The sequence below is a fragment of the Silene latifolia genome, chromosome 7 (assembly GCF_048544455.1).
Source record: "Silene latifolia isolate original U9 population chromosome 7, ASM4854445v1, whole genome shotgun sequence".
In the NCBI taxonomy this organism is placed as follows: Eukaryota; Viridiplantae; Streptophyta; class Magnoliopsida; order Caryophyllales; family Caryophyllaceae; genus Silene; species Silene latifolia.
The window spans coordinates 5,133,386-5,144,279 of record NC_133532.1 but is presented as its reverse complement, the minus strand read 5'-3'; the positions used below and the strand labels follow the sequence as shown (position 1 = coordinate 5,144,279).

Below are 10,894 nucleotides of genomic sequence, written 5' to 3'. Positions count from 1 at the left end.
CGTTATTTGAGGCTGAAATCGAACAGATTAATTCCTGAAATGAGCTCGGGCGCGTGATTTAAAAACAGGAAGAAAAGAAACAGGGTCCGGTACGACCTTCCGAACGGCTGAAATTGAAGTGTATAATACACGGTTTTTCGGGATTCCGGGGTCCCGGAACAAAATTCTCCGGAAATTACATAGAAAGTTCCTCGGGTCAGTTAAAGCGGCCACGCAAAGTTTGAGCACCAACGGAAGACATTAGGGGGTGCCGGTATGCCACAAACCAGCATTCGCCGAAACTCGGATTATCGTAAAAAAATGTGTTAATACTCGTTATTTGAGGCTGAAATCGAATAGGGTAATTCCTGAAATGAGGTCGGACGCGTGATTTAAAAATAGGGAGAAAAACAAAAAGGGTCTGGTACGACCTTCGGAACGGCTGAAATTGAAGTGTATATAATACACGGTTTTTCGGGATTCCGGGGTCCCGGAACAAAATTCTCCGGAAATCACATAGAAAGTTCCTCGGGTCAGATAAAGCGCCCACGCAAAGTTTGAGCACCAACAGAAAACATTTGGGGGTGCCGGTGTGCCACAAACCAGCATTCGCGGAAACTCGTATTATCGGAAAAAATGTGTTAAAGCTCGTTATTTAAGGCTGAAATCGAACAGGTTAATTCCTTAAATGAGCTCGGACGCGTGATTGAAAAACAGGGAAAAAATAAACAAGGTCTGGTACGACCTTCCGAACGGCTGAAATTGAAGTGTATAATAAACGATTTTTCAGGATTCCGGGGTTCTGAAACAAAATTCTCCGGAAATCACATAGAAAGTTCCTCGGGTCAGACAAACCGCCCACGCAAAGTTTGGGCACCAACGGAAGACATATGGGAATGCCAGTGTACCACAAACAAGCATTCGCCGAAACTCGGATTATCGTCAAAAATGTATTAAAGCTCGTTATTTGAAGCTGAAATCGAACAGGTTAATTCCAGAAATGAGCTCGGACACGTGATTGAAAAAGAGGAAGAAAAAGAAACAGGGTCCGGTACGACCTTCCGAAGGGCGAAATTGAAGTGTATAATACACGGTTTTTCGGGATTCCGGGGTCCCGGAACAAAGTTCTCCGGAAATCACATAGAAAGTTCCTCGTGTCAGATAAAGCGCCCATGCAATGTTTGAGCACCAACGCCCAACGGAAGACATTTGGGGGTGCCGGTGTGCCACAAACCAGCATTCGCGGAAACTCGTATTATCGTCAAAAATGTGTTAAAGCTCGTTATTTGAGGCTGAAATCGAACAAGTTAATTCCTTAAATGAGCTCGGACGCGTGATTGAAAAACAGGGAGAAAAAGAAACAAGGTCCGTTACGACCTTCCGAACGGCTGAAATTGAAGTGTGTAATACACGGTTTTTCGGGATTCCGGGGTCCCGGAACAAAATTCTCCGGAAATAACATAGAAAGTGCCTTGGGTCAGACAAAGCGCCCATGCAAAGTTTGAGCACCAACGGAAGACATTTGGGAGTGCCGGTGTGCCACAAACAAGCATTCGCCGAAACTCGGATTATCGTCAAAAATGTATTAAAACTCGTTATTTGAGGCTGAAATCGAACATGTTAATTCCTGAAATGAGCTCGGATGGTGATTGAAAAACAGGGAGAAAAAGAAACAGGGTCCGGTACGACCTTCCGAACGGCTGAAATTGAAGTGTATATATAATACACGTTTTTTCGGGATTCTGGGGTCCCGGAACAAAATTCTCCGGAAATCACATAGAAAGTTCCTCGGTCAGATAAAGCGGTCATGCAATGTTTGAGCACCAACGGAGGACATTTGGGGGTGTCGGTGTACCACAAACAAGCATTAGCCGAAACTCGGATTATCGTCAAAAATGTGTTAAAGCTCGTTATTTGAGGCTGAAATCGAACAGGTTAATTCCTGAAATGAGCTCGGACGCGTGATTGAAAAAAAGGGAGAAAAAGAAACAGGGTCCGGTACGACCTTCCGAACGGCCGAAATTGAAGTACAATACACAATTTTTCGAGATTCTGGAGTCCCGGAACAAAATTCTCCGGAAATCACATAGAAAGTTCCTCGGGTCAGATAAAGCGGCCACGCAAAGTTTGAGCACCAACGGAAGACATTTGGGGGTGCCGGTGTGCCACAAACCAGCATTCTCCAAAACTCGGATTATCGTAAAAAATGTGTTAATGCTCGTTATTTGAGGCTGAAATCGAATAGGTTAATTCCTGAAATGAGGTCGGGCGCGTGATTGAAAAATAGGGAGAAAAAGAAACAGGGTCCGGTACGACCTTCCGAACGGCTGAAATTGAAGTGTATATAGTAATACACGGTTTTTCGGGATTCCGGGGCCCCGGAACAACATTCTTCGGAAATCACATAGAAAGTTCCTCAGGTCAGATAAAGCGCCCACGCAAAGTTTGAGCACCAACGGAAGACATTTGGGGGTGCCGGTGTGCCACAAACTAGCATTCGCGGAAACTCGTATTATCGTCAAAAATGTGTTAAAGCTCGTTATTTGAGGCTGAAATAGAACAGGTTAATTCCTTAAATGAGCTCGGACGCGTGATTGAAAAACAGGGAAAAAAGAAACAGGGTCCGGTACGACCTTCCGAACGACTGAAATTGAAGTGTATAATACACAGTTTTTCGGGATTCCGGGGTCCCGGAACAAAATTCTCCGGAAATCACATAGAAAGTTCCCGGTCGGACAAAAGCGCCCACGCAAAGTTTGAGCACCAACGGAAGACATATGGGAGTGCCGGTGTGCCACTAACAAGCATTCGCAAAACTCGGATTATCGTCAAAAATGTATTAAAGCTCGTTATTTGAGGTCAAATCGAACAGTTAATTCGAAAATGAGCCCGGACGCGTGATTGAAAAAGAGGAAGAAAAAGAAACAGTGGTCTGAACGACCTTCCGAACGGGTCAAATTGAAGTGTATAATACACGGTTTTTCGGGATTCCGGGGTCCCGGAACAAAATTCTCCGGAAATCACATAGAAAGTTCCTCGTGTCAGATAAAGCGCCCACGCAAAGTTTGAGCACCAACGGAAGACATTTGGGGGTGCCGGTTTGCCACAAAACAGCATTCGCCGAAACTCGGATTATCGTCAAAAATGTGTTAAAGCTCGTTATTTGAGGCTGAAATCGAACAGGTGAATTCCTGAAATGCGCTCAGACGCGTGATTGGAAAACAGGGACAAAAAGAAACAGGGCCCGGTACGACCTTCCGAACGGCTGAAATTGAAGTGTATAAATACACGGTTTTTCGGGATTCCGGGGTCCCGGAACAAAATTCTCCGGAAATCACATAGAAAGTTCCCCGGGTCAGACAAAGCGCCCACGCAAAGTTTGAGCACCAACGGAAGACATATGGGAGTGCCGGTGTGCCACTAACAAGCATTCGCCGAAACTCGGATTATCGTCAAAAATGTATTAAAGCTCGTTATTTGAGGCTGAAATCGAACAGGTTAATTCCAGAAATGAGCCCGGACGCGTGATTGAAAAAGAGGAAGAAAAAGAAACAGGGTCCGGTACGACCTTCCGAACGGCTGAAATTGAAGTGTATAATACACGGTTTTTCGGGATTCCGGGGTCCCGGAACAAAATTCTCCGGAAATCACATAGAAAGTTCCTCGTGTCAGATAAAGCGCCCACGCAAAGTTTGAGCACCAACGGAAGACATTTGGGGTGCCGGTTTGCCACAAAACAAAGATTCGCCGAAACTCGGATTATCGTCAAAAATGTGTTAAAGCTCGTTATTTGAGGCCAAATCGAACAGTGAATTCCTGAAATGCGCTCAGACGCGTGATTGGAAAACAGGGACAAAAAGAAACAGGGCCCGGTACGACCTTCCGAACGGCTGAAATTGAAGTGTATAAATACACGGTTTTTCGGGATTCCGGGGTCCCGGAACAAAATTCTCCGGAAATCACATAGAAAGTTCCCCGGGTCAGATAAAGCGGCCACGCAAAGTTTGAGCACCAACGGAAGATATTTGGGGGTGCCGGTGTGCCATAAACCAGCATTCGCCGATACTCGATTATCGTGAAAAATGTGTTGAAAGCTCGTTATTTGAGGCTGAAATCGGACAGGTTAATTCCTGAAATGAGCTCGGACGCGTGATTGAAAAACAGGGAGAAAAAGAAACAGGGTCCGGTACAACCTTTCGAACGGCTGAAATTGAAGTGTTTAATACACGGTTTTTCGGGATTCCGGGGTCCCGGAACAAAATTCTCCGGAAATCACATAGAACGTGAACATTTAGGACAATAGGTTGGTGACATTCTTTTAACTATTTCACAAAAGGACTTGGGGAGGAATAAAGAAAAAACATAGTCAAATGGAATAACGGTTTACATTCACAGAGACATACTTGACTTGGGACAAAATCGTTTCATTTAGATAGCAACGAAGATTATTACAAGACATAAATTAAGAGCCCAAAACATTAAGATGCTCACCTATTATATTATCACAATCTAATATGTCCCAATTTTCCCTTACAACACGTAACTTGCACAAATACTTGACGATTGAATGCATACTTGGTAGCCCCACCGCAGAACGAAGACACCGCATTGCAATGCGTGTTATCTTCAAACCATCAACCATGTCGTATGACGAATCATCCATCAAAGTTTTATGCACTAATGGTGTTTCAGATTTACATAGAGAGGAAGAGATGTATCGATCGTTTTGCTGCATTTGTGCCCATCGTCCCATCATACGACATTTAGAAATGTGTTTTCCACCACTTGGGCATTGGTGAACCCTTTTGGAAATCAAACACAAAAGAGTTTCTCCATATCTTTGAACTGCAAGTGTCGGGAAATTTATCAAGTCATTTCTTGGATAACATCAAAAAAAAAACATCATCATCAACACCACAAATTGCGAGGTGGTGGCCTGGTGGGGTGGGGGTTGTCGAATGTCAAAATTGCATTGAGTCGAAAAGTGCATGTCAAAATCAGATCGGTTAATCTCTCCTACGAGTTAAGAGTTTAAGACGAAGATCTTCATTTTATAATTAAAATGAATCAAGTACTCCCTCCATCCCAACTTTATTGTTCCTAAAGTTCACAGTTACGAAAATAGTAGTGAAATACCATTAACACCCTTTGACTAATAAATTTAAACATGAATAGTATAATGGTAATATGAAGCTTATTTAACTAGATGCAAAATCGGGAGTTCACTATTTTTATTTACTATATTTCGAAAGAGGACAATTAATTTCGGATGTACAAATAAGGAAAAGAGAACAATTAATAAATAGGACAAACATTTGTTATTTCCTAGGTTATCTCTCTTTGTCTCATCTATCTAAACGGGTATTATTTGATTGTAATAGCTATATAAAACAAGAATTTGTGAAATTAAATGTTGGCGTACCATCATCGTCACTCCTTGAAAAATCATACATTGATTTAAAACCATCTTCATACTGGTCTTCGTCTCTGAAAAAGTCGTATCTTCGATTGAAGTTGAATAATCTCGGCATATAATCCTGCAATTTTTTTTTTAGTTAAAGAAAGAAAAAGAAATATTGGTCTCCTTCTCTAAAGTAACTTCCATTTATGTGCATTTCGCTTATTTTCACTTCATTGTTTTTCATTGATTCCGATGCAGCCACAAACTAACCAGCTGTTCTAGCTGGTTCTCAAATAAGTTGAAATAAAACCAAATGACAAACTAAGCTACTTGCACTTTTAAAATTTTGAGTATCTGTAATTTTATGCACTTTTTGATGCAGCTTCAATCAAGAGTGAAACCGATGTTTGAAACAACACTAAAGAGAACAAGTATACCTCGTCCAAAATTACAGAAGAAAGGCAAGACCTAGCAGTTACGGAAGGGAGATCGCCATGTTTTTTATGCATGTATTCCAAAATGCACGCCAGAACAAGCGCCACCTTCATTCTTTGCAACCACGTGAAGCTATCTAAATTAGTCATAGTACCAATTGTCAGCCAAAGAACTAAGAACTAAAGTTCTTTAAATCCAGTTATTGCATTCAATAGTTCCAATCGTTGTTACTTCGACTCTTCTCTGTTGGGACAGTCCCCGTCTCCACATGACACAACATGGATATGGGTACGGAGTCCTCACCTGATGCTTATTATTATTTGTCAAACTTCTTTCCATTTTTCTTAAAAAGAATTGAAATGTTTCAAGCTTAGATGTGTATTTTTGCTTTGAACACGTCCCGCAACCTTATCCATATTTTAGGGCAGGTTCTCGAGTTATTCAAGTCGAGTCGGACACTTGGATATGCACTTGTGCCGACAGCCCGGCACTCGTACCCAAGCCAGAGTACCATAGATTCAAATAAACCATCTACATGACTATTTAATTCCAAACAAAAAGGGCGTATCTATTTTATATTTTTATCATAAAATTTGAGGCTAAATGACATCGAAAATTACCTTTAGGAATGAGGTTGTTTAAGCAATCTAGTGGTTTGAAATCATACACTATACCGAGTCGTTCATTGTTATCTTCAGCACAATAACCGAGCATGTTAACAAAGTAAGGGTGATATTTGAAGTTTGGATGCTCTAGTAACTTCAGTTCTTCCTGAAAACATGAAGAACAAAATAGAATATTAATAAGAAGTTAAATTGATAAAAAGAATGGGGAAAGTATATAGAGAAAAGATAAAAAAATTATTGTATATGATGTACAAATGTACAATTGTACATACACGAAATGTACACAACGAGTTCTCCTTGTGTTCATGGTAGGAACTCCCTGCTTGTATAATCAATTTCTTCACGACAACATCCCGAACTGGTGAATCAAATGAACTGGATTGACGAAGTTTTCCACGATAAATTTTAAACTTCTTCGTGCTTATTAATAAACGATCATCACTGAAGTAATTAGTACACACTCTTAAATCTTCAAAACACATCTCTTGCAGCATCCTTTGTTGTTCTAGCTTTGCTGGATGAAGGACTTTTCCTTCAACTGAAAAGAAACCCAGGAAAATTAATTCACGGTGTTAAAAAGCGTCATCAAGCTATTCAATGACAACATAGTGAACTAATACTTCACCCTGTCCAAAGTTCAGATCCCATCAAAGACCAAAACACATAGTAAAAGCGTGGTTCAGAGTTTGCACATCTTATTATTGTCAGTTTCGGCAAAAATAAGCTCAGAGCTGACGAAGAAAAAACAAGTTAAAACGGAAAAAAGTCAGTTATGTTTTTTTTGTAAGCGACTCCAATTCATGCTTTCATGCTTTCGACAAAAATTGAGAAAAGGTATTCCGAATATAACCTTGAAAGGCTCCCTGTTGAGAAGAATGAGAGTATACAGAAATTTTTAGCTCACAAGTCTTTGAAACCCTTGGAATCGACATCAATTTTTCTTTGAACCTTAGATCATCCCTAGAATCAGCTGGGAGTAGCTCAACCAGGAAAGTACTCAAAGCATCTCCATGCTCAAGTAAATAATTTATGAGATTGAATTCTGCTTGGTGAGACTCGCAATCCCTCACTTCAACATGGCGAAGATTTGACACCAAACAAACGGGGACGCTGCTTGGTTGAATCCAAGCTGAATCCGTTCTGAACTGAGCATCCTTACCCTTGAAATCCTAAATTGACATTACCACAATTACAACAACTCAACAAGCACCACGGTCGTCAAATGAATTTGAGAGGTTCGGTACTAAATTATTCTTGTGTGAGTATATAGGTACTAAATTTAATTACCATTTACCACGTGTAGTGCGCTGAACATATTGCATACGCAACAGCTTGGTGAGTAAGAAGGCTAATTAGCCATAATATTAGCCAATGCAATGGGACGATGGTGATTTTCCAAACACGACAAAAGTTAAAAGAATCTGTCTTTCTGAAAGAGTCAAACGACAAACAAGAGTTTCGTGCAGCCTTGGAGAACACCCCATAAAATTCATGAACCTCATACATTATATACAGACTACAGTAACAATTATTGTTTCGGTTAAAACATACATAAAAAAGATTTTATAAAAATGTGGAAAAACAGACAGCGTATAATAAGCAACGATTTTCCACACATTTTAATCATCAAAAATGAAGGAGGGATTTTCCTGTACAATTCAAAACAATATCCCTATCTCTTGTGTGACTCACATAGTCAAACTAAGTAGCTGATTGTAGTCGAACGACTCAAACTTGAAATTTAGCTACAACATAAAAAACGAACTATAAGAGTAAGGAGTTTAGCCCACGGTTCCAAGAGCCTTTTGAACTTGGTATTAGACGGCTCTAATTAGATGAAGTAATGAAGTAAAAAACAAACCTTGCTTATGACTAGAACTTCGAGACTTGGTGCAGATTCCAGCAGTTTTTGGATAACATCCCATGAAGAGTAGTTGAGAAAGCATAGCTTCAACTGAAATAAAGCAGGGAACTGAGGAAGGTTGTTGCTGCCACTGCCGTTGCAGTATATGCTAAGAGTCTACAACCAATGAGAAGAAAAATCGTCAAATTAAGTATTAGGAAAATTCTTGATTTAATTAAAAAAAAAAAGAGGGGTGTGTGCTTCAATCTCTTACATCCATTGTATGAGCCTTCAAATTCAGGAACTTGACATGGGAGATACTATGCAAAAGCTTGGAAACCTGACAAATATGAGTATGTAGCTCTGGAAATTTTCTAACAAAGGGAACTCCAATGTCAAGTTTTGCATTGACAAGGCAATTGCTCGTAGTTTTTATGTCATAGTCTCGGAATGATTCATCCACAACCAGGAGCTCCTCCAAGATTGGTGCATTGATTAAGAATTTATTTGACGATTCTGCCGATCGAAATTTCATTCGCAATCGTTTCAAGGAAGGGGCAACAAGGTTACAAAAAAACTTAGTTTTCCATATAAAACCGCCAAAATAGGCTTCCTCGAGCTGTGGGGAAGCTCGAAATACAGCGTTGATAAACGGCGATTTATGTAAAATCTCATCCATCCAAATATGAAAAATCTTCAAATTGGGTAGGTACAAAGGAGATCCGGATAAAAAAGACGTTAGCGGATGACTATGGCGAAAATATAATTTAAGAACTTGCAATGATGCACTGTTGAAAGTTTCAAAAGGAAACTTTACACCAGAGAAAGATAAACAAATGGGTTGATGAAAGTGGAGTTGTATCTCTTTCGCTTGCTTTGTGCTAACAATGTCATCAAGCCAACCAAGAACGGGATTAAATCCCCTTTCATGAGTGGGATACATCTTCAGGAAAAAACTGTCAATTTGGGGTACCTTAATAAGTTTGAGAACCCTATCGACAAAGTTTGCAAAAGCCAAAACGCGATCAGGAACATAGAGACCATTATAACCAACATCAGCGTTACTCAAGGAAACACTATCATCTAACACTACAGACTTCTGAGCATAACACCATAAGAATTTCCATCTCTTAGATAATACGCTAGTTAAGAAAGCATATTTTGTAGGAAGAAAAGAAATAATATGAATAAGTAAATCATCTGTCAATATTTCAAACAAATCCTCCATAGCTGTTTTTTTGATGAATTTTGATATCAAGCATAAGTTTGTCTGCTATTGTATTCGAGATATATATATATAACAACACAAAGACAGCACAAACACGATGAAACCGCTTCCAAATGGAAATAGGAGGAATACAATTTGAGATTAGGAAAGAATTTCCTTTAACCATATGTTAGGATTGCTATTATTATTTGGAATGGAAATAAATAAAATAAGGAAGATGGAAATAAATAAACAGTGAGGATGAATTATTTGATGATGATTTAATTAATATTCTAACTGAAAATGATATACCTCAACGGTTTTACCTCAAGGTTTAACCATGGCGGCTTTTTGCACAATCTGATACTATATCTCTTCCCAAATCGATTTTGAGCAGTAGGATCATATGTCCCCAAAATCCCAATTAATGTGTAATCTATAAAGTGGAGCAATTACACAAGATCATTGCAAAAGAAGGAATTTTTGCGATTGATTTCTTACTATCCACCGCCAGTCCTCCTCCTTACCTCCATGGGCCGACCCTTCCCCTGTCGCTCCCTCCTCATGCTGCCGTCTCCCTCCTCCCTTCTCCTCTGCCGCGCGGCTGCCGCCACCACGCACTTCCTCTTCTCCTTTTCTTCTACTCCCTCCAATTCTATGTATTCTTCCCTTTGTTTGTGGGCACGGAAATTAAGAAGACGAATAAAATAAGAGTAAAAAGTTGGGTGAGGTTTGGTAATTGGAGAGAGGGATGAATAATTATGAGTTAAATAAGAAATGGTGGGGCCAAAACATTAAAGAAAGTAATAAAATATGAGGAAAAGAGTTGGGTGGGTTTGGTGATAGGAGAGAGAAATGAATAAAATAAGAGTAAAAGTTTCCAAAATAAGAAAGGGGAAGAAAACCTGAATAATCCGTTTTAGGAAATAGGGAAGAATATATAGAATAGGAGGGAGTATTTTTTTTCCAGATCTGTGGGGTGGGTTTTTGTTTTGTGTCTAGAAGATAGAGTTCATGAATTATACGAGTCACCGAAAACAAACTCGAAAATACTTCCTATGCAATATATATAGGGGTCGTTTGGTTGCATATAGGAATTTGTATTGCCTAGGAAGTCATAAAACACGTGAATTTGGAATTCATGTAAATTGCAAAAAAATGTTTGGTTGCCATGGAGGAAGTGTAATTCGTGTGGCGTTAACTTACCAGGGGCTAAGAACTTCCTCCATTTTGGAGGAATTGGAATTCATGGGAACTTCTAATTCATGCGAATTGGGGTAACCAAACAACATACCCATTTTGCAATTCACATGAATTTAAGTTCCTGCATTGTTTAGTGGGTAACCAAACGACCCCATACTCCGTATCTAAATACCCCTCCTCACCCACTACTACGTTACTAA

General features: G+C 39.8%; 1 protein-coding gene across 3 annotated transcripts; it reads right to left on the bottom strand.

Annotated features, from left to right (window-relative positions):
- Positions 1-4,382: 4,382 nt before the first annotated feature.
- Positions 4,383-10,487, bottom strand: LOC141591470 (putative F-box/FBD/LRR-repeat protein At2g05300). Of its 3 annotated transcripts, none has more exons than XM_074411813.1 (9): positions 9,818-10,486; positions 8,559-9,240; positions 8,303-8,461; positions 7,292-7,610; positions 6,714-6,979; positions 6,436-6,586; positions 5,818-5,951; positions 5,402-5,516; positions 4,383-4,824 (listed from the first exon to the last, which is right to left on the bottom strand). In XM_074411813.1, exons 2-9 carry the CDS (start codon positions 9,225-9,227, stop codon positions 4,442-4,444), a joined length of 2,196 nt encoding a protein of 731 aa, XP_074267914.1. In that variant the 5' UTR covers positions 9,228-9,240; positions 9,818-10,486; the 3' UTR covers positions 4,383-4,441. The 3 variants fall into 3 exon arrangements, with proteins under 3 accessions (XP_074267914.1, XP_074267915.1, XP_074267913.1); XM_074411814.1 differs by having other exon boundaries at positions 8,559-8,978; positions 9,818-10,482; XM_074411812.1 differs by having other exon boundaries at positions 8,559-10,487.
- Positions 10,488-10,894: the final 407 nt, after the last annotated feature.